The sequence below is a fragment of the Rutilus rutilus genome (assembly GCF_951802725.1).
Source record: "Rutilus rutilus genome assembly, chromosome: 11".
NCBI lineage: Eukaryota > Metazoa > Chordata > Actinopteri > Cypriniformes > Leuciscidae > Rutilus > Rutilus rutilus.
The window spans coordinates 8,064,289-8,088,549 of NC_140216.1; the positions used below are offsets into that span (position 1 = coordinate 8,064,289).

The 24,261-nt window shown below is 40.5% G+C and overlaps 1 protein-coding gene across 19 annotated transcripts in view; it reads left to right on the plus strand.

The window, feature by feature from the left end:
* The window catches only part of macf1a (microtubule actin crosslinking factor 1a), a 170,397-nt gene that overhangs the window by 107,272 nt on the left and 38,864 nt on the right, over positions 1–24,261 (plus strand). For 18 of the 19 annotated variants that reach the window (XM_084424338.1, XM_084424339.1, XM_084424344.1 and 15 more), the window contains 13 exons: positions 134–257; positions 1,193–1,392; positions 1,492–1,809; positions 1,908–2,074; positions 3,354–3,510; positions 3,609–3,720; positions 4,928–4,990; positions 6,187–6,425; positions 6,620–6,749; positions 8,390–8,589; positions 9,140–9,647; positions 10,859–11,853; positions 12,868–13,368. In XM_084424338.1, the coding sequence (XP_084280464.1) occupies positions 134–257; positions 1,193–1,392; positions 1,492–1,809; positions 1,908–2,074; positions 3,354–3,510; positions 3,609–3,720; positions 4,928–4,990; positions 6,187–6,425; positions 6,620–6,749; positions 8,390–8,589; positions 9,140–9,647; positions 10,859–11,853; positions 12,868–13,368 (3,714 nt within the window). The remainder of the gene's footprint in view (positions 1–133; positions 258–1,192; positions 1,393–1,491; positions 1,810–1,907; positions 2,075–3,353; positions 3,511–3,608; positions 3,721–4,927; positions 4,991–6,186; positions 6,426–6,619; positions 6,750–8,389; positions 8,590–9,139; positions 9,648–10,858; positions 11,854–12,867; positions 13,369–24,261) is intronic. The other variant, XM_084424348.1, reaches the window with a different exon arrangement.

The following is a 24,261-nucleotide window of genomic DNA, read 5'->3' on the forward strand; positions in this document are numbered from 1 at the left end:
GAAAGCTCACAAACAATTTGACCAGATAGATAAACTAATGGAAATGATCACCTAAGCAAAATTTTGTTTCCATTACCCGTAGGAATCCTCCTGATTAATGAGCTTTTTTCTCTCTTTTGCTGTCTTCTCTCAGCTGTTGCAGGATGAGTTGGCAGAGCGTTCGGTACAGCTTGAGAAGGTCAAGAGAGCAGGAAAAGATCTGGTCAGCACTCAGGAATCCCCAACTCTCAAAAATGCAGATATTAACAATGTTACAGGTAATTTCATTCTTACTACCAGGAAATAACTTGCAAAAAGGAGGTTCATTCAAAAAACAGAACATACACTACAACTGAAAGGTTTAGTGCCTAAGATTTATTGAGTGTTTTTTAAAAGTTCCTTATGCTTACCAAGGCTGCATTTATTTGATCAAAAATAAAGTAAAAACAGTAATAATGTGGAATATTACAATACAAAATGACTGCTGTCTATTTTAATATATTGTAATATGTAATTATTGGTTCCAGTGCATAGCGCTGAAACCCTATTGTAATTGTAAGAATTGTATTATTATTATTAATAGATAATAGGTCAAACTGTAAGGCCTAGAGACCTGAAACTTGGAGGGTCGGTAAGTACTCCCCCAGTCTACTCTGGGCCTTGCTCCGATCAGCCAGACGGTGGCGCTACAGTGACCAAAACAAAAAAAATTAAGGCAAATGGCCATAACTTTTGAACCGTTTGTCACAGACTCAAGTGTCCTGCAACATTTATTAGTACCTGTTCAGTACCTGTCTAGCGACGTATGTTTATGTTGAAATTTTTTTTTTTAAACATCTATCGAATTGGCTAGTATGATTTATGTTTCACACTTCAGAACTTCCATTAAGGGTTTTGAGATTGAGACAGCCCTTAAAATGGCAGACTCCCTGATCAGTGCCCTGACTACTGAACTAGGGAACTGATTGAGACGCACCCTATGTCTTTTTGAGCGTGTTTCACAACTCTCTGGAATATACATTTTCGATTGGTCAATCAATGCACTCTGATGTAAAAGTATTTTATGATTGAAAGTATAATTTTCAGTTATCATTACAAAATAAACCCTTAGAAGTAATACAAGACTTGATCTCTATTTTATTTTGTGCTAATGACCTGTACACTTTACATTTATTCCTTGCATATAATTTAATCTTCCTCTTGGTTATTACAGATGCTTTGGAAAAGCGCTTTGAAACCCTGTCTGATTCAGTATCAGTGAGAGCCAAACAGCTTCAAACAGCTGTTGCCCAATCAGTCAGCGTTCAGGAGGGTCTTAAAGCACTGCTGGCGTGGTTAGATGGCCTACCGTTATCACCTGGATCAGTCCAGCCCACTGCTCAAGCAGTTCAGGATGCCCTGACACAAAATCAGGTATTTTGTTAAATGCACTATCATAATCATCAGTATCAGAGATCTTTAACCAGAACTTGTTTTATATAAACATGGCGCTTCCCCCGCCCCCACCCACAGAAAATACGTCAGGAGCTTCTTTCGAGGCAGGGAAGCGTGGATGCCACCTCGGACTCTGTGTCCAAGCTCCTGAAGTCTGCAGATGCATCGACAGCATCTGGCCTGCAGGGGGCACTGCAGGACTTGAGTCAGCGCTACACTGCAGCCCAGGCCAAGCAAGCAGATAGAGAGACTGAGTTGCGGGGACTTTTGCCCAAGTTGGAGAGTTTTGAGCGCCAGAGCGCAGACCTCCGCAGCTTCACGCAGAGTCGAGAAAGGGCTCTCAGCCCTGTAGGCCAACCAGACTGCAGTGTGGATGACTACAGGCAGACCATAGAGGTTAGAGAGTTAGGCCACAGATTTACATACTTTCTGAAAGTTGACATGTTATTGGCCGATGTCTGAAGGTGTCATCATTTGTCTCTTTTTCATTAAAGGAGGTGAAATCAGAAGTTACCCAAGAGTCGAGTCAATTAAAAGCATTTATTGAGCTTGGTTCTGACCTAAGCCAATCTGGGATCCTTGCCAATGTACAAAGCCTTCTGGACACAACCAAAGAGGTTTCTGAGGACTTTGCACACTTGGAATCTAATGTCAATGAGAGGTGAGTGGAAAGAGCTGTGAAAACATTATCTTGCGCCAGTGTTGGTTTTTTTTTTTTTTTTTTTTACTGTTTTTGTTAATATTTTGAAGTAGCTTTTATTCTTATATTTTCATTTTTCATTAGTTTAATTTTAGTCATTTTAATTTAGAGGGTTTTTTTTTTTTGTAATATTGCTATTTGTTTACTTTATTTTTATTTCAGTTTTAGGTTTAGTTGCTTCAACTTAATCTTATTTTAGTTAGTTTGAACATTTCTATTTTTCTTTTAGTTTAGTTTCCAAGTTTTTCTTCATTTTATTTAATTTTTTTTTTTTTTATTAACAGTGATATCCCTGTTTTCCACACATAACTTCTTTGTTCAGACTGGAAGTAGAATTAATGCTGTTATCAAATTCAGGATGTTGTAATATTGTCCCCCTCAATGCCTTTGGCAACTATAAGCCATTAGCACAATAGTGAGTTTGTTCCAAGCTATTCTCTTCAATAGTTTAATTTTGAAATGTGGTGCCCTACCAACTCTAATTGCTTTGACATTTGACATGTGACAAAAATAAGAGGCTGAATGCTTTCTGCCATAAAAAAAAAATAGAATCATGCTAACCCAATTTGACAGCACTGTATCCGCTGTTATTGAAACCATTTGGCCACATCCCTCCTTAAAATGACATACTGGGGCTCTAGGCATTTAAATGTACTTCCAGAGGACTCATAAAAGAGTTAGTCATGTGTTCAAGTCTAAATCCACTCCACATATCTCTAGGAATACTTGTGAGTGGGAAGTGGGATTATTATAATATAAACTATATGTAAATGGTAGCATGTTAGGACATGACCTTCGACTTGCTGCTGCTAACATTGGTAGAAGGCATGCTGGCCTGGAGTGGAGTCTGGCTCTGGGTTATATCCCACACAATGTCCTGATCTATCACCACCATGACCTAAAATAGTAGCATCTAGTGTTGCCATATTAATAGGAGGCATAGGTAGCCAAAGATGTCTGGTACTGTATGTTTAAAAGACCAATTTCTGCTGTTAAAGGTGTACTCAGAATTATATAATATATATAAAAAAAAATTTTTTTATTAAAAACATTTTACACTAAGAAAGGAATAAGACTTTTGTAAAATAAGATCAAGTGGGCTCACAAAAGCCGTTTTATTTTACGTGGAACAAGTCGCCTCATTGGAGCCAGCATTGTGAATACTCACCATTAACAAAATCTAATCAAAAATTTTTTTTCATAGTTCATATTCATCTATCTTGCTCTGTGTCCTTCACAGATTTGATTCCATCCAGAGCTGCGTTCAGCAACTGGCGGAGTTTCGCTCGCGCTCTGGCTCCCTCCTCAGGTGGCTGCAGTCGGTACAAGAGCAACTTCCTGCCAAAGAGCCCAACCTAAGCACAGAAGGCCTGCAGAGAAGAGCACAGCAGCTTAAAGTAGGGCTGTAATTCTCTCTATTTACAGTGTTCTGACATCAGTTTCTGTTTTTAGCGAGGTGAGCTTTAATTAACATGTCTTATAAATTTGCTTGTAGGATTTGCTCTCAGAATGGGAGACCCAAGGAAGCCAAGTTCAGGAGTTAAACAAGACCAGTTCACAACTTGAGAACTTGATTATTAACATCACAGCCCCCAAAAACAAGGCTGGTAAGAAGAACAACATTGTGGAGTTTCAGGCCTAATGTTCCTTTTCTTTGTCTGTAGCTATTACACCTAAAACTGAAAACTCTGTCATCATTTACTCACCTTCATGTCATTCAAAACCAGTATGACTTTCTTTCTTCCAGGGACCAGAAAATGCAAACTTATAGATCCTGGCCACAAGAATAATAGCATTAATTTCTTATCTTTTTTTTCCTTAATCATCCCAAACATTTGAATGCCAGTGTATCATGGTTTCCACAAATTGTTAAGTATTACGCAGCACAACTGTTTTCAACATTGATAATAATAAAATAAAAAAATCTTGAGCAGCAAATTAGCATATTAGAATGATTTCTTAAGGATCATGTGACACTGAAGACTGGAGCAATGGGAGTAATGGGTGCTGGGCATTTTTAAATATATTGAAGTAATAATTGTAATGATATTTCACAATATTACTTTTTGGTCCCACTTTTTATTAAGTGACTTTAAGTACTATGTATTAACAATGTACTTATTGTGTTCATGTTGTATTGTAAAACACTTTTGCTGCTATTGAGGTGGAATACGAGTTAGAATAGGGACAGGTTTGGTGGTATAGTTATGTTTAAGGGTGAGTTAAGGTGTAATACATGTATCAACAGTGTAATTATACATGTAATTACATAAATTAATTACATCTGTAATTGCATGAAGTACATATAAACATAGTACAATATAAAAACATGTATGTACACAATAAGTCCATTGTATCAAAATTATAAATTTCAATGTAAGTACAAGCGACTTAATATAAAGTGGGACCTACTTTTTTACTGTATTTTTTTATCAAATAAATGCAACCTTTGTGTTTTTATGATTATTTTTTTTATGGTGCTTTTGTATTCTTTTTGATGCATAATAGCTCCTTTCCCTGTTCATTTGTTGTTGCATGGAAAAGAGCGACCAGTACATTATTCAAATGTGCTCCATGAAAGACAGAAAGTCATACAGGTCTGGAATGACATGAGGGTGACTTTTTGGCTGAAGTATCACATCTACCACCTTCCAGACTACTGATTTTGAGCATATTATGTTTGTATATGTGGCTGTGTGTTTAAATCCTCTGTGTTGAGTTTGTCTAGCTGCTTGTGTGTGCGTGTGCTGCTCCAGCATGCCTGTGAATTATTGTGGCATTGTCTGAGCGTGTGTCTGTGTGTCTTTCTCCCAGGTGTTTCCCAGCTCAATGGTGCTTCCAGCCCCAACAGTGTTAATGGCATTCACACCTGTAAAGGTGAGCTTCCTCCACACCTTTAGCCAGTGAGCTGTGCAGCATCCTTATCTCTGGAGTCTTTTCTCTATTAGTCATTTGCATTTTCTGTTTCACCCCCAGGCGCGATAACTCCGCATCTCTCTTCCTCACCCTTCCACTCACTCTCCCTATTTTTCTTTGCATTGCTTCTTGTCCTGTTTTGTTAGTTTGCTTTCTAAGTATGTGCAGATTGGTGTCATCTGTCTTTGTGCATATGACCAATTTGTCCAGTCATTTAAGCTTTCTTTGACACTGGCGCAGTGCACATAAATCTGATACAAAGGACTGTTCAGACTATCTTTTTGCAAGTAATCTGTTTGTTCAGACAGTGTAGTCATTATCTAGTGTATTGATTCCCATTGTAACGCTTTGACAAGAGTGCAGCTGTCACTAGCTATGATTCCAGCCACCTACTTTTATGTGAATTTTGGGATATCACATAAAAAACGTTAGATGGAAGCACTAAGATGCACATAAATTCAAAAAATGCACAAAAAATAACTCTCAGTTGAGGAGGATACATTTTTATCCGATAAAGAGACATGCACATAAACTATGATGGAAACACATTTACCAAATAAATCACTCGATGCCCAACCTCAACAGTGGATGTGATTGATTGGGTAACTGAACTAACCAGCAGACCAATTTAATTGCACAGCATTTCAAATGTTAGTTTGATCATTCTGCAATGCCTGAGCCAAAGTCTGTCATCAAAATGATTTGGTTTAATTCCCTCCCAGAATTCTCACATGATTGCGTTCCCAAACACCAGGCATCCAAACGCAAAAGAAAGAGCCACAGTGGCTTTCCCAATTCCAACTTCCATTTTTATTACAGATATTTTGCGTCGACTTCCCAGGAAGTCACGATTTTGTTCTCTTGAACACATTTATTCACAAATGTCTCTTTATTCGCAAATATTTTATGCAATATTCAAATTTTGCGTATAAGTTAAGTTTGCAACTTTGATTTAACTTAAACAAGGTAATAAATTTGTTAAATATATTTCTGCATGGCGTGTGTGGCTCAGTAAATAAAGAATACATATTCCTCAGCTTGTATATCATTGCTTGGAAAAAATACCACAAACATGATGCAGTTTTATAACTATTTGGCCTTGTCATTGGCCTGCTCTGACTGTACTTGCGTCAACATTTCTTCGCTCTTACCCTCAGACTTGACTGAGATCCAGGTGGCAGTGGCAGATGTGAACTGCAAGTATGAGCAGCTGGGCAGTGACCTGAGGGAGAGGAAGGGTAGGCAAGACGCCTCTCTTGACCTGCGGCAGAAGGCCAGGCAGAGCACTGAGGCTCTCGTCCAGTGGCTAGGCCCCCGGGAACAGAGCCTGGCACAAGGGCAGACCGCCTCTCCCTCACGGCCAGAGGTGGTGCGTGCTCAAGCCCAAGAGACCAAGGTAACATCTTAAGAGAATTGAGTACTTGACAGGGGTATCAAACTGCAGGCCCCCACAAAATATTTATCCTTAAATCCAGCCAGCAAATATATTTTTTTTATTTTTGCTTTTTATGTTATCCCATAGTAAAAAAAAACATTTGATTCCATGTGATTACCTTGTGAATGAGCTGACAGATAGGTGTCTGTGTCCAGGTTTTACTTACTGAGCTTGCCGAGCATTCTGGGAAAGTGGAGGATCTCAAGAACATTCTGAAGCAGCTAATAAAAGATAATCCAGAGTCTCCTGAAGCTGAGACATGGAAACGTCAGCTTGAAGACATAGGTCAGTGAAGTGTTTTTAAATGTGGTGTCCTTGCATACAGTGTTTTTAAATGCATTTCCATTTATCGGACTTGGTCCCTATACCAATAAGTGTATTAATATTCATATTTTGTGCTTCATTTAAACCGAATAAACAAATATCAGACAATTTAAACAAATCTCAGACAATTGACTGGTCCTTTCTGCGAGTCAATAGAAATTAACAAAAATGCTCTTAAAAAAACAAAAAAAAGTCTGCCTGAATGAACAGGAAATCAAAGGAACCAGATTGCTTTGTGTGCATTATCATAATTCTCTGTGGTTCTTGCTACGTTTAGTATCTAAGTAACTATTCGCAGTCACTCAAGTATATTTTAGATTCATGATTTCTAAATCATTCAAATTGGTCTTTGTGATATTTGTTAGGGATGTCCCGATCAGGTTTTTTTGCCCTCGAGTCCGAGTCCGAGTCATTTGATTTTGAGTATCTGCCGATACCGAGTCCCGATCCGATACTTAATACATAAAAAAAAGAATAAAGAAGAGCTAAAAAACAGATCCAGGATGTTCCTTATTTTTTATTTAATTCACCTTATTTTAACATTCAACAACTCTGTTAACAAACAGAGCACTTCTGTGAGGTAGCTTGAACAATCAAGTAATAAATAAATTCTTCACTTTTGGACTTTAGTGCAACAGTAAATATAAAAAAAGTCTAATATATAAACAAATAGCACCTCAACTTAAAATACCCGGCAGGCATGTAAACAAATAAAAAATAAAAGTCCTACAGTGTTTGCAAAGCCAGTAATGTGCTTTTAGGAACTGCACTCCTAACTCTTACGCCGGTTTCACACTGCATTGTTAGCAGAGCGTGCAGTGCGTATTTTTTTCGCCGCCCATGTTAACAGATTAAACCAGGCTTTAGAGCATTCACACCGCGCGCAGAGGTGGCGCGGCAGTGCAGAGCAGGAGTGCCGCGATCGTTTCGGCGCCGAGTCTATCTTTGCAGCACCGCTTTTGCTGAATTAAAGTGACAATACATTGATCATGGCCAAAATACACCGCAGTTTTATTCAAAAAGTGCATTGATGATATCTATTGTGTTTTAAAGAGTCAATCAAATGACCAACAGCAATTTAAAAAGAAAACAAATGTCCAAAAACAAACTTGTTGCCATAACAATAAAAACAAAGATGAACCAAAAGTTATATAAATGAAATTATTAATAAAATAAGCTTCTTGACAAGTCTTTTCTCTTAAATGTATTTGAAAACGAAATAAAGCAATGCCAACTTATCCATTATAGAGTACTCTGTCTGTAGCCTACACAACCCGCGGTTCAGCCGCGCGTGACAAACGCTGCCAGTGTGAAAGCAAAACGCGCGTGTCCTGCTCCTGCTCACCATACGCACTGCTCCTGCGCTGCTTACGCTCTGCTAATGCGTGCAGTGTGAAAACGGCGTAACTCTGTGCCACCGCATAACCATATATGTGTTAAAAAATAATGAGAATATATATACATATATATCCGAGTCCTGATCGGGAGGTAACGTCCGATTCCGATCGAGTCTGAAAACACGTGATCGGGCCCGATTTCCGATCACGAGATCGGATCGGGACATCCCTAATATTTGTTCTAAATATTGCCCTCTCTTCTAGACTCACGGTGGACGAAAGCCAATCAGAATGCAGCACAGAGGCAGACTGAATTGGAGGCGTGTGCTGATAGGCTGGGTAGTTTTGCAGCAGCAGCCAGTCAATTAGGACCATGGCTGCGAGAGAAAGAGCTGATGATGAGTGTATTAGGCCCTCTGAGTATCGACCCCAACATGCTCAACACACAGAAACAGCAAGTACAGGTAAACAGGTTTTTAATGATATTCTTCCTGTTTTGTCTACCAAATTACCCTCCTGGACAACAAATCTATGACCATCACAGTATAGGGGTCTTTACACAATATTCATTAAATACAGGTTGTTAAATACAATCTAAAACACTGAAAGTGTTACATTGTAGGGTACCATAGAAAGGTTCCACCTTTAAATGCAGTCCTACTTCAAAAGAGCAATTTAGACACCCTTACTGATAAGGTTTTTTTTTTCTTTCTTTTTTTTCACGGAATAGTTCATGTAAATGTTTATTAAAACATTTTTATCATTGGATATCACCTGTGCCTATAAAGAGTTGTTTCTGATGAAGACATTGTGCTGTTTTATTAATAATAAACTTAATAGAGCTGTGCTGGCATCTATCCAGTGTGTGGACATCTAATCTTTAATTTTTCAATCAATATCATGCCTTTCATTGAAATATATATATATATATATTTTTTTTTTTACATTTTGTACTCAAAACTAATTGCTTTCACCACCAGAAGTCAATTTAAATGTATTTCTTTATCCCGTCAGTTCATGCTACGTGAGTTTGAGACACGGCAACCCCAGTTTGACCAGCTGACTCAGGCGGCAGAGGGAATCCTCTCTCCGACTGGAGACGAGGGTTCTAGAGATGAACAGGACCTAGAGGAGGTGAGGCAGGAGCTGGCAGACATTTCACAGCAGTGGGGAGACCTCACCTCTCGCCTCACGGGCCGCTCGCAGAAGATCGACCAGGCACAGGGAACCAGCGAGCACTACCTGGCCCTTCTCAGGGAGCTCTCTCAGAGTGTGGCCAATCTAGGCGAGAGGCTAGATGCGCAGGCCTCTCTAAGCGCTCAACCCGAAGCCCTACGCCGTAGGCTTCAGGAAACAGGGGAGATCCGCTCTGAGCTGGAACAGAGACGGGGTCAACTGGCCCAGGCTGAGCAGCTGTGTGAGGAGCTCAGCACAATTGTGGCCGAACCGTATCTCAGAGATGAGTTACACAAGAGACTGGAGAGTGTGAGCGGCCCCCTCAAGAACCTAGAAGAACGGGCTGGTGAGTAACATTTACCGAAATGCAGGGTCAGAAATGAACTTTTCCATTAAAGGTATAGTGGAGGATTTTCCCGAATTTTAGAAAAGAACTGCCCTCTCCACTTTTTGAAAAAATGCACATGCGCAACACTCTACCTGCTCCCGAGAGGGAACGCCTATTAAACGTGTGCACGAGAGAGCATGCACGAGCCTAGTTCTCCTCGTGCACGCTCTGTTTACAAGTTGCTGTCGGTGCGTGACTTGTGCCAGGGCTAGCATCGCTAATCATAGCTTACATTAACTTTTACTAGCAGTGACTTTAAATGGATTTCTCTAAAAGCATGCCAAACTTTACCTGTCGAGTAGAAACTTCGCGACTGAGGCATCAGTGGGAAGCCCAACCTGTGCTTTTAGCGCACGCCAGCGTGTGAAATATTCTCCCAAAAACACTCTGGTCTTGTTTCTTTCTTCAGAGGCCTTTCTCTTCTTGTCATACAATTCGTAGACACTTTTTCTCTTGCGACCCTCAAACATTTTGAAAAAACCCGGTGAGAACGGCGAGCTTCAATGAATGGCTGAAACCGTAGCTCACCACACACATACACCTGAAAGTGCGCATGCGCAGAAAGCGAAAACTACCTAGGGACGAGCACGTACGACGGCCTTACGTAAACATATCACCAGAATGATTGACATCTAGGAGGACCAATAGTCTTGATGATCCACCCGGAAAAAGAAAATTGTCCACTATACCTTTAAGGGGCAATATTTGCCCACTGGAATTTGAATCAAATTTATAATTTTCTTATTAAATGTATTTGTGTTGTCTTTTATTTAAAATAATTATATTTAACCAATTTTTTAAATCAATTAGAATACTATAGACTGTTACCAGTAAAATTGTATCAACATCAACAAAAGCCATTTTACACTGCAAAGGTAGAAAAGAAGCTGCATCTGACATGGTATTAATGTTTATGGAAAGGTGGAATACATGTATTTACACAAAAAACTGCATAATGTAAATAGACTACATAAATGTATTAATAATAGTATTTATTATTATATAAACTTTAGTAGTAATTGATTTAGTTTAACTGTGCAGAGGCTTTTCTGTTAGTTTTGGTGGCATTTTTGCTCCAAACCCCAATAATCTCTCACCCTGCCATAATATATGGTTTTGTGCATGTACTGTATTTAATAGTAACCATCCCTCTCACTGCTGTCTTTCAGCTGATGGCTTGTCCCAGCTGCAGGCCGCCCTTTCCAGCACTCAACAGTTCCAACAGATGTTTGACGAGCTTCGTGGCTGGTTGGATGGGCAGGCTGGGAGTCACACAACTGGTATTTCTGAAGCTCTCCCTTGCCAACCTGACACTCTGAAGACCCTTCTCGCCCAACAAGAGGAACTCCAGCGAGCCATGGCACAACAACGTGGATCCTATGAGCTCATCCAGGCCGAGGGGGCATCTCTACTGGCATCCCTCCCTGCTGGAGATGAGCGATTAGCCCTACAGACTCGATTAAACACCTTACGGCAAGACTGGGAGGCCATGAACCAACAGATCACTGAGAAACACTGTCGAATAAAAGAAACGCTGTCCCGTGCTGAGCTGTACCAACAACATCGCAATGAGCTTGTACCTTGGGTTGCAGAATGTGAGGAAAGGGAGGCAGAGATCCACCCATCACTGGATCCCGCCACCTTAGACGAGGCTTTGCAAAAGGCTAAACAGTTGAGTCTGGACTTAGATCGTCGTCGCCCCCTTTTAGAGTCTCTGAACACGGCAGCAGATCAGCTGCTGGAGCAGAGCTGCGTTGGTGAAGAGGAAGTGAGGGATGACAAGGCTCAGCTTAATCGCAGGATAGACAGCCTCTCTGAGCGACTACAGGGACGCACGGCTCAGCTAGAAGAGTTGGGGAGCAGACTGAAGGAGTTTGAAGATGGCAGACTGGCTGTGGAGAGAAGGCTCGAAGCAGCCAAGCATCAGATCGAGGTTCAGGAGGCACTTGGGCCGCAAGCTTGTAGCAACAAAAGCTTGGAGCGTTTGCGTAGCCAACAGGAACTGTTAAACTCTGTACAGCCGCAGGTGGTGTACCTGCGAAACCTGGCTCAGGGGCTGCTGCAGGACGCACCCGAGATATCCGGGGCCGGCGAAGATGGCGGCCAGAGGCTAATGCAGCAAGCTCGTGATACCGAAAAAGAGTTTGAAGAAGTTACTGAGAAGGTGAGAGAATCTGCACATGATCAGGAGCCTCTGGAATGTGTCAGGACTCAGGCGGTAGTTGGGATATATATATAACCTGATCTGTAGTTTATGTCTGCGCTCATGCCGTATATGCTAAATACGACTTTTACAAGTCTTTTTTTTTTACGGTTGGTCCAGATTTGTCTTGTTCATTTTTAATAGTTTGTAGTCAAAAGTGTACCATTACCATTCCTGTTATGCAATACCTTTTGAACTCTTAACTTATGTATGTACAATATATATGCATAACAGGAATGGTAATGTTACACTTTTGACTACAAACTATTAAAAATGAACAAGACAAATCCGGACCAACAGTAAAAAAAATAGACTTGTAAAAGTCGTATTTAGCATATACGGCATGAGCGCAGACATAAACTACAGATCAGGTTATATAGTCCTAACACATTCCAGTATACATATATACGGCAGACTTTCAGAAATACCCTGTGGTCAAGCTCAGATACTTGACATTTTTTACTATAATTTTATATAAAATTATTCACATAATGGCAAGAAAATATTCAGGATAACACCTAAATCAACTCACTTTTATTTATATAGCGCTTTATACAATACACATTGTTTGAATTATGATTCAATTATGCTAACAGAGTTGAAATCTGCTGTAAAGCACCTCTAAAAATAAAATAGTGTGACTGTTCAGCTGCGGTCAGTTTGGTGTTAATTCTGTTCGATTCAATAACTTTGTAAAAATCATCAAATATGAAATGAGTTCAATTCAGCTATAAAGCGGCTCTGTAGAAAACAGTGATGTCATCGTCCAGCTCAGTTGGGTTCGGTTAAATTATAGAAATCAAGAGAAAAGGTTGTTACTGTGAAATGTTGTTATTGTTTGTATATTAATATTAACATATTTAAACAAAACATTTAGAAACATATGATTGCATAATGAACATCAAATGCATAGTAGAAATGGCCCACAATCTCAGCTCCATTTACCTGCATGTGTCCCCTTTCTTTTCCCTACAGACCGAGCAATGCTGCTCATCCTTGGAGTCCCGGTTGCAGGGCGTGGGAGAGGTCCAGTCACATGTTCGAGACATTTTCTCCCGCCTGTCTGATTTGGATGATGAGCTGGATAACCTTAGCCCTGTGGGACGAGATGCTGACTCCTTAGCTTCGCAGGCTGACGCTGTCAGGGGCTTCCTGAGCCGACTTGATGCCCTCCGTGCCGAGCTGGAGGGTCATGGTGGTGAATGCACAACTATGCTGCGTAGAGAGGGGAGCTCTCCTGATCTTCTGGCCCTCAGGAGAGAAACCGAAGCCCTAAACCGACAGGCAGGCAAGCTGACAGAGCGAGGCCAGAACCGTCTGGCACTCATAGGAGCAGCAGAAGAACGTGTTAAGGAGTTCTACGCCCGACTGGCTGACCTACAGGGGTTGTTGGGACGGGCAGAGGAGGTGCTGAACACACAGGCCGTCGTGGGGACAGAAGTGGAGGTCATTAAACAGCAACTTCAAGAATTCAAGGTAGGAAAATATTTAGCAAACTGTATATTTTTGTGTGTACTGTAGCTTTCATTTGCAATATCAGATTCCATTGTGTGCTAAGCACTGTTAGCTAACAATATTCATATGCCACAGGAGGTTCTAAGGCTTCAGTCTCAGAGGGGCTCAACCCGCCTACCTAAGCATGAGCTCATGTGGCACAGTCTTGTTTTTCTCAATATCTAAACAAGGTCTAGCAAAGCCCTCGTCATGCAAAATGTGGTTTACCGAAGTATGACGTGTTCCTGAATCAGACACCCTACCCCTAAATTCAGTGGGCAATGTTTTGCAGATGATGCAGGATGATGTTCCTGAACCAGCAAAGGCTTTTGATCCAGGAACATGTCCTAATTGTGTAAATCACATGCATGTATTTACATATACATGTATTTAAAATGCGATTAGAAAAAAAGCTCCAGGTTTGTTGAGCTTGTTTGTAGGGATGCACTATATGGACAATTTATTTTTTATTATTACTAAATAAAAGATTAAACAAAAAATAAATATTACTGCAGTAATATTTCACAGTAAAATCAAATCAAATTGTATTTAAGAAAAATAATATCAAGCTTTAATTGTCCCCTCTCTTTTGTTGACAACTGCTGGTTTATAAGCACTTTTTACAAGTGCTACGTTCCCAAATGCACATTATAAGTGTATCACTCTATGCATATATTTGTTTAATTAAATCACAACTTTTGCAATTTAATAATTACACTAAGCCATATTGTGATTTTGGTTTTATTTTGATCAATAATGCAGCTACATTAGGCTCATGTTTGTTGTGAGCTTAGGCAGGAATGTTTTCATTGACTATGCAGTCTCTCAGGTGGACCCATTCGCAGCTTAAAACCTACAGAGCAATCTGAATTCAGGTGCACACTCTCTGAGCTCTTGCCCCTCAAATGTGTGTTTAAAAGAGAAAAGCAAGGAAAATGTGTCAAGATCTGTGTGGTACTTTTAATATTTGTATTACTGCAGGGTGCAAGCACTATCCCTTGATAAATCCTCCTTTCCCTACATGTTCTTGCTGTTTTCCTCCTATCCTCTCTGTGACGGTGGCGAGAGAATAAGGTGAGACATGTTAGCTCTTACTTAGAGTGGGCTGCTCGAGTTCACCTTTCCTCCCGTCCGTCTGATGAAATGTCTTTATCTCTCTTACTCATGCCTCTTGAGGGTGGTGAAAGAAAGGAGAGTGTGAGAGTAAAGAGGTGTAGGTGGAAGTGGGAAGGATTGGAGATGAGGAAATGACGGATGTAGTGGGCGTCCGAGACCTCCAGGAGCAGGAGAGTGAATCAGTGCTATAGAAAATATGTCTTTTGCTGAGACTGAATCATTCCTTCCTCTGCCATGTTTGATTGCTCAGCAACAACAGTATGAGTAGTTTAAAAGACTCAGTGGTATTGAAGTAGTCGAGTGACCTTTAACTGAACATTTGAAGATTTTAAATGGCAACATTTATCATCAAAGACTTTTAGAAGTTTGGGATAAAGGGTGAAATTTGTCATTGTGTCATTTGTGTTCTTCAGAGACTTTATAATTTCATGCGAGGTAAATCTTCCATTGTGGGTTTTTTTTTCTTCTTTTTTTCATAGTACTGCATCCCTCTGTTCAGTGCTAACACTGAGAGCTCATTAATGATGTCACCACTGTGATGGACACTGCGATAAATCTGACCACACAACTAATCTGTGTCAGCCCACTGTGTCCGCCCACTGTGTCAATATGGAAGCGTAAGAAGGGAGGGAAAAAAGACAAAAGAGCTGGGGACACTTTGCTTTATATCAGTCATGTGAAGAGTGGAGACAATAAAATAGTTTTAGATATACTACACTAGCATATTTATATATATATTAGTAGTGTTCAAAAGTTTGGGGTCAATACGCTTTTATTTTTTATTTTTTTATTTTTTTAAAGAAATAAATACTTTTATTCAGAAAGGATGCATTAAATTGATCAAAAGTGACAGTAAAGACATTTATAATGCAAGATTTCTATTTCAAATAAATGCTGTTTCTTTTTTTTAAATCAAAGAATCCTGAAATAAAATTATGGTTTTCACAAAAAAATATGCATCAGGGCGACTGTTTTCATAATAATTTCAAATAAATGTTCCAAATCAGTATATTATAATAATTTCAGCTTTGCATCACAGGATTAAATTACATTTTAAAGTGTAATAACATTACTGTTTCACATTATTATTATTATTATAAATGTAGCATTGGTGAAAAGACTTTTCGAGTTTTCAAAGACTTTTCAACTCCTATCCTCATTAACATACACCACCTGAGGAAGTCTTGAAGTCTTTCCACACAGTTTTTCCATTTTTGAGTATTGTTTTTCCACTACTTGTCTACCCACTTGCTTGTCTCATAGCTTTACTCCTGCCTCATCTAGGCGTAGCGGTCTAATAAAGCTCTCAAACACATTTTTAACAATATGGTTGACTGAAAGCACGGCATCACCCATTTTCTCCTCTTCTTCTTTTCTTTCTTTCTCTCTTATTCTCTCATGGGTGCTAAATGAAAGCAGGTTTTATAGATGTGATTAAGAGCACAGCACAGGCAGACAGACAGTGAGAGGGGCAGAAAAGGGACCGAATAGAGGACTAAGAATAAGTGGGTGTTGTCGATATGGTTAACAGTGACACTCAAGTGGATGTCTAATCAATACGGCGTGAAGTGGAGTTCAAGAATGAAGTCAAAGCCAGCCAGCACAGTATATTAAGTACAATGGGCTTCAGTCGTGTTGATGTTGCAAATCTTGGATACACTATTCTAACATCCAAGTTTATTTCCTACTAGATTTCTCTTTCTGTCAGGAAATATATATATATATATTTTAAATGTATTGAATTGAGTTTATTGAATAATCCTAATTGTCTTTCTCAATGCTCAGTCTGACTGTGATCAGCACAAATTCAGTCAGTGGTATTATAACAAAGGCAGTGGAAAATTACTGCTTCTCAATATTGTCTTGTGACCTTGAAATGGAGACAGCCACGTATTTCAAACTCTTGAAGACGGTACAAGACACAAAGTGAGATATAACAGTAAAAATAATATAAATATAACATTTATAAATATAATTTTTTCTTTTTATTATATTATTTATTCATTGTATATTAAATATTTTCATAAAGGAAAGTACTAAGATATCATTTTTCACTAACATTATTGTACTGCAGTTAATGCTGCATGAATATAATTTGTAACAGTAAAAAAATGCACAATAGAAGCATTTTCACAAGTGGACTTTTGAACCCCACTGTATGTATTTGTAGTCTAGAGGTTATTTTTAGGAAGCTGAGGAGATGAGATCTCATTCATTAAAAAGAGGAAAAAGAGAAAGATGAATAAAATGCGTTCAGAAAGACATCCTTGGGATTCATCCAACTTGGCTCCAAGCACTTGTCATTTTTCCATCTTCTTTGCCCCATTTCTCTCTTTTTGTCTTCCACTTTGTAATGAAATATCGTAAGATAAATTTGAGTGCAGCCCGTTCGTCTGCCACGAGATAGTCTGCTCTCATTTTCGCCTCACTCCATGCAAGCCAGACTCCATTTCAAAGACACCAAATCCAAAATGATGTCATTGCTCAGAGGGGTGGAGAGGGGAGGGTGATCCTGTGTGTGTGTCTGAGAGGTTTTTTTGTTGTGCAAGCTCCGTCAGGGCAGCTGCGGGGGGCACGGGGTATTAAGAGAAGGTGTCAGATTAGTCAGTGTCATTGTTTAGCTTTTTTCAACAATGAGCGTATTGAGATGTTGTGGAAATCGGTTGGAGAGAGCTAGGGCTTTTCACACTTACGACTTTAATGTGAAATGTCTAGCCTGTGTCGTCCAGCGTTTCCTGTCTGAATATGTTCTTATATTTATCAGCAGGCGTGTGCTATAGGGTGACATGTAGACACAGAAGGTGTGTTTGTATGTTGTGGGAGTGTGTCCGCAGGTCCATGTGTGAGAATGTTTCTAATTCCAGTCCGTGTGGAGCGTCCGGCATCCCAGCTGTCTCCCCACCCTCAACCCTGGAAACACACTCACACATGTACACACAACCAGGGTGTGGTTGCCCCCTCCTTAAAATTCCTGTCCCTTACGTACTCTTGTGTGCTCCCATGTCGCTCTGTCCCAGAGCAGCTGAGGCTTGAGCCAGCAGGCCCGGATGAAGTGCTAGATTGGAGTAAAGCGAGGGCCCCTTGTCCAACTGGGAATTCCTTCGCAGGGCTGTTGGGATGAGGGAATGGCTTCTAAATCAAATCAGGTTGTCCACGCTGTCCTCAACCTTGCCGCTTATATCTTCACTCCCTTTACTCCTTCCATCCCTCCATCACTCTTGCTGGTTTGTCTATTTTTATCGACCTCTTTTTACGTAGTTTGAGATCACAGCTTTTCTTCCACAAAAACAACTGTGGAGACTGTCATGACCTGCCCTACCCCCACCCAAACCTTAGGGGTTTCCCTTTAACTCATCAATCTTGAGGCCTCCCAGTCAAATAAGACGATTAGCCCTGGGTTTTCCTGGAAGAATGAATTTATCACTATATAAATATCACTATATAACTCATTGCAAGAACTGTACATTACATTACCTTATTGCAAGGTAATGTAAAGTTCTTGCAATGAGTTATATTAACATGGTGAATCTCTTAGAAAAATTCTGTCATATTTCACATATTTCAGCTCTTATCAGGCTTGCAATTGGGCCTAGTTTGATAACTCTGTATTTCTACCTGTTTCCAGTCTACGATCGTGGTGATACTAAATGTTTTTGTAGCCTCAGATAACTTTTTGTGGCTAAGCATTTCTGTGCCATGTCTCGGCGATCTCTGATGTCATTATAGTGTAATTTCCATATCTGCAGTTTCCCTGGAAATGTATCATTTATATCAGTTTGCTCATTTTCAGTTTATTTTTTGCACTAAGGGGTTGATTAAATTAGGATTAGGACTAATCTGATTACTTAATTTCTCTAAATTGACCCGGTTCTATACATCACACACTGGCATTTGAGTGTGTATGCACATATGTGTGTGTTATGTCATGCTCTCTCTAGCTGTTCCCATTGCCTGGTATTGTTTCAGCTGTTGTGCATTACTGTGGCATTCCATAGAAAAGCCCACTTTCCCTTCCAGAAAGTCTCAATTAGCTCACCAACAGAAATAAATAGGAACTTAATGTAAATAGGGTTACTCCACTGACATTTGGAAATAATTACCAAGATAATAATCAATGTTTTGACTGAAGTCAAATGTGGGAACAAGGTTGTCATGCAGATTTTTTTTTTTTTTTTTTACATGGTTTATTTCTTCCCTAAATAACATAGTTTTAATATTAACTAAATGTTAAGCTTTAGGTAAATGCTTTATGTGCTAATGTGTTCATTCATACATCCCAAACCTATTTTATTGCTTTAATTTTGTGGCAAGACCAGACTCTTTTCCTTTTTCTTAGCAGAGGTGTTTGTATTCCTGTCTCTACACCATATGTCTTTCTGTCTGTGGTGGTGAGAGAGAACAATGCACACATTGAGTCATTCAGGTAAAGCCATGGTGGTTAATTATAAATCTACTGCTGAGATAGAGAAAATGAGAGACGTGCTACCTAGTAACCAGTGTGGCAAAGGGAACAAGACAAGAGGGGGGTAAATGAACAACTGAAACAAACAGACGAGGCTTTCAGTACCTTTTCACTTATAGTGCAATCAGGCAGGAAGAGAGAGAGAGTAGCAAGAGTAGTGGGCAAGCAACAAAGATAAAGAAGGAAAACAAAATCAACAGGTGCTCTGCTGAGGCAACAAATAGCCCTCTAAGTCAATAATGTTCTCAGGCCTCGTGCTTGTTTTGCTGAGTGACCACCAGTCTTTAAAAGGGGCCGCTTTAGTACAAGACACAAAGCACTAGTAGCACTTTACCTATGCCAGTCAGTTCAGTTCCAACCACAGAGTCTGTGTAGGGGATTTTGGGGTTTGAACCCCTCCCTCTTCCTGTCTGAGTCAAGACTGTGACTCTTTAACCAGGCGTGACAGGCCAAATGACCAGTCACTGAAAGAATGAGGAAAAGTAGAGTGGGGGATGCACCAGTCAAGCAGTCATGAATTTAATTGATATAAGGAAGTGCAATGAGAAGAGGAGGGTTTAGACTTGGTTACACATACAGCCAGGATAGGTTTAGATTCATTGTTTTGGTCAATTACTTTGTTTTGTGTACAAATGTATTTTGTATTACTTTTTATCCTCCAATTGTGTCTGGGATGCACATGTGTCCGGTTTCAAATTTGCTTAGGATTATGGCTCACTGAAACCTAGTTTTATGTGGTTAGAGGGAGAGAGCACAAGCACCAGCAAAATGGACAACAAACCTCTTTTGTCTCTGCAGGGAGGTTTGTGTTAGAAGCAGCCATAACAGCTGCAACCCAACTGACACAGAGGGGGGAAGAGTTGATAAAAAAGACAGAGAATTTAGCTTGCTTGATATGCAGGCCACGGGGAGCGTGGTGTTTCAGAGCAACAGTTAGATATCTGAAGACTAACAAGCCCCTCCCCCACTTCATGTGTGAGTGTGTGTATTTTTCTGCATGCATTTGCGTGAAGGATAGGCAGACATGTGTTTGGTGTTTATTCTCTGCTGGAGCTTCTTAAAGGAATAGTTCAAAATGTACTGCTATCATTTACTGACCCTTATTGAGTCTAATCCCAAACCCGTATGACTTTCCTTCTTCCCAGAACACAAAAGGAAAAATTTTGAAGAATTTCCCATGCAATCACAATGAATGGGTACTAAAGCCTTTCAGCAGGGGCTTGTGAGCTGTATAGTCATATGATTGGTTTGTGTGAGAAATGCATCAAAAAAGTTTTTGTCATGTTAATGATTCATTAGAGAATGTCCAATGTATCAGTGATGTATATTATGTATCAGTCTATTTGTATAATATAGCACACAAAAAATAAAGCGCACGCTTTAAAGCTTCAGTCCCTGTTCAATGTAATTGCATGTAAAAAAAGAACATAGAAAACATTTCCCCTCCAAAATGTCTCCTTTTATGTTGCACAGAAGAAGAAAGTAATGCAAGTTTACAGTACATGATCGATTTCTTCTTTTTTTTTTTTTTTGGTGATCAATCCCTTTACATTCTGATTAAAAGATAGACAGTTTTGATCTGTGCAATAAAACTAAGAAAAATGAGATGCAAAACAAAATACATAAAAATATTGAAAGCTCACACTTTGTACTCCCATTTCATGCTGGGCTGGGTCGGTGGACACTTCACGGTGGAATGTTCATTCATTTTTGTTATGTTATCCTGAAGCACCTCATCAGAGGCCCCAGTACCACCCCCCCCCCCCCCCCCCCCCCCCCCCCCCCAGCCCCCTTATGCTCTCTGCTGACAGGATTGTGTTACAGGAGAGTAGCAGACGGGAATGCACAAGTGGGGTGTGTGAATATGGCAGACTTTTGTATGTCCTTCTGTATTGTTTTGCTGTTACAGAAGGCCCATCTTAAAAAGAAGGAAGGGAGGTTACTGAACAGTGAGAGGGAATGTGTGCAAGGGATTTTTGCTTCCACGTATGGCAGTTTATTTGAGGGGGGAGAGAAGGGGAGCCGTTATTTCTTTAAATCCCTCTGTAAGCTCCCTCCTCTTTCCCCCACTCACCACTCCCACTTTAGTTATCGTTTTCACTCTCACTTTTCCTGTCTGTTTATCTATTGTGCTCTAGAGTTTGTGGTTTGCTTCAGGCATTTGCTCTTTTTTGAGTGGGAGTGTTTATCCCAGCTGATTCAGGTTTAGATTACAGCAAAGTGATGAATATCACAATTACAAACTGAAAATGAGCTTTATCATTCACTCAGTTGACTCAAAGTTGACTCAAATAATAATAATAGATAAACATGATAGAAGAAAACTCTTAACGAGAGCATGTAGCCCCTCTTCTTCAATACCGCTTCGTTTACATAGATGGTTGCTATAGAGCTTAGAATGTGATAAGCTGCTCCTGTTATCCAGTGATTCTGCAGAAACACGTCAGATCCCCAGATTGGTCACTCCCACTGACTCCATGGTCCCTCCTCCCACTCACTTTATCTTGGGCTCACTCCTCTAGCCTTGTCTCGCATGTTTTTTTGGAAGGGGAAACTGGCATGATTGGACCACTTCCTGTGTTTTAAAACCACAGCAGGAAACAGAACAAACGGAGCTGGATTCAAACAAAAACAGAGAGAGCGAGAGAGAAAGAAGGGAGAGAGAGCAAGAGAAAAAAAGAGAGGCGAATGTGTGTGTGAGAGAGAGAGAGAGAGAGGGGGGAGTGAACGAGAGAGGAAAACTGGGAGATTTTTTTAGCAGCTGCAAACCATTTCAGCTGTGAAGTGGCTTTAGAACAGACAGAGAAAAGCGTGTATGTGAAAGAAAGCCTGCACAGGAAGAAATCAGAGAAAAGAAGAGCAAGAACTTGCGTGGATCCTAGCTGAGCTGTGTTTGGAGTACTGAAAGAAGAAAATAAGAGAACGGGGAGTGTGTCCGGGGATTGTCTGGAAATCACAGTGCCTGAAGTGCAAGGCAGCACTTGGAATGAAGCTCTGTCTGGGTCTCTGCCTTCTGGATACAGTCCCTTGACTCTCAACTCTCTCCCCGGCTGAACTGGACTCACTGGATCTACATACCCTCAACCCTTCTGGACACAGACACCTTTTGGACCCTTATATTTTCCCCCAAGTGCTGAATGAAAGGATTGCGAAAAAAAAAAAAAACGTCTTTTTTACTTTAAATATGAAATGAACATGTCACAAAGAGTGTTGGATTTCATTGATTTCAATCCCTTGTGCTCAGTCTGCTGAAGAGGGCAAGATAAAAGAGAATGATGAGATATTTCAGGCACAGATGGCTTCTCTTCCTGACATGCTCTATTAATGCTTCATTATAGGATTAAAAAGAGGAAGCAGAAATTGATAAAGAATACACAGCAGGAAAACTGGTTGGACTGTCGGAAGAGTGAGTCCGTTATGGTTTTTATGATTGTTTCTTTAAATATCTTTAGTGTTATCAAGTAAGTTTACAGTGGGTTTTTTTGGGGTTTTTTTTTTTTTTTTGTCAAGATGCCTTGTTTTTCTAAATACTTCCAAGGAATTATGTCTATTACATTATGTTCTTAGAAAAAAAGGGAGATGAGAGACAAAATCTCCTGACTGGCACTTTTTGTTTTTCCTTGCCGAACTCAGTTTTATGTAACAGAGTGTGGATATCTCACCTTAAAAGGAGCCTCATACAGCTTTGGCTGCTGCTCTTGGAGATGGTGAAAGTAGCTGAAGCCCCGCATTGATTTTTCCTGTTGTGGCAGCAGGAAGGAGAGTCGAGAGGAAGCAGCACTAAGGAAGGAAAGGATTTTGGATTTTGCTCTTGTTTTGAGGGTTTAGGACTCAGAAGGGAAACAAAGGAATATTGTCCATAAGGGATGTTATTATCCTGTTATGGATTTTGGATGCCTCACTCAGACACTTACCAGCTTTTTGTGTATTTTTCTTAATGTTTAATATGTCGCTGCACAGATCTATCCATGCAAAGGAGACATTTCTAATGCATTTCAGCATTGCACGTGCAGATGCCGACATGTAGCTCTGAATCAAGAGCTTTTACCTTTTCTTACTTGGATATTTATGCTGGATGTTGAGCATCATAACAGACTGTATACTGAGAATTCAGTGCATGACTGTATGTGTGTGTTCAGAACCTCACTTATACTCACTGCAGGCTTTGTTTGTGGAATTGTAACCATCCCATCTCAGCCCCTTGAGGGCGCTGTAGTTTGGGATGGGAAAACCTCTGAGCCGTCCGGACTGCTTGCGGCAGAACCCCAGGTGCCTTGGGAAGGGCGACGATGAGGAGGCATATATTGAGGACTGCTATGTACCACAGCGCTCAATTTATGACACCATGCGCATCAATGAGCAGATTGATCAAGGCTCAAAGCTCAGCCAGCCTTCTCGCAGCACTCTGGGCTCAGGGGGTGGTGAGGGAAGTACACTCTCCAGCAATGGGACTTTGGGAGCCGACATATGTGGAGTATTTGTTGCACGAGGAGGGCCTTCTGATGCAGGTGTGAAAAAGCTGGATGAAAGAGTTATTTTTGATGCTCTGAAACTCACCGGTGACCCTCAGAGTATGTCACCTGTCGGAGGAGTCGGCTCTGGAGTGGTTATTCCTGCATCAAATTCAGCTGCCGTTGGGGCAGCTGTTGTGACAAAAAGGAGGCACCAGGGTGGTGACAAGAAGGACAATCCAAATCGGCGCTCCTGGAAAGCTTTTATGCCCCCTACTTACCCTGAGTTTGCTGAACGTTTAGAACTTTCACCTGGAGAGAGTGGAGAGAAACGTCTGTCTGGGGCTGGAATCCCAGTTTCTCCTCTCCATCCTGTGCCATCTTTACTAGCCTCATCTATTCCTTCTACATCATCGTCTCCTTTGGCAACACCTTTCTCACACTCCCTTGTCTCATCTGGAGGTCTTCAAACTCCTCCTGTCTCTAGCTCTCCTTCTTTCACTCCCACTGTTAGCCCAATTCTTTCCCATCTTCCTCATCCTCACAGACAAAAACAGCCACTCCAACTGCACTCCCAAAAACTTACTACTGCTCTGCACTCTCCCTCAAAAGAACAACCACCCTCAGAGACTACTACTTATGCTCAGCCGGACACTCTACAACCTAGTCCTAGTATCTCTCATCAGGCTGAGAGAAAGAGAGGCGAGCAGAGTAAACCAACTCCTGCCCCAATGTGTGTTAGAAGTGTCTCAGAAGATACTACTGCAGCTAGAACCTCTGATAATGAGCAAGACTCACCACTACTGGAACATGACCAAGACACTGTTCCACTAATACCTCCAAAAC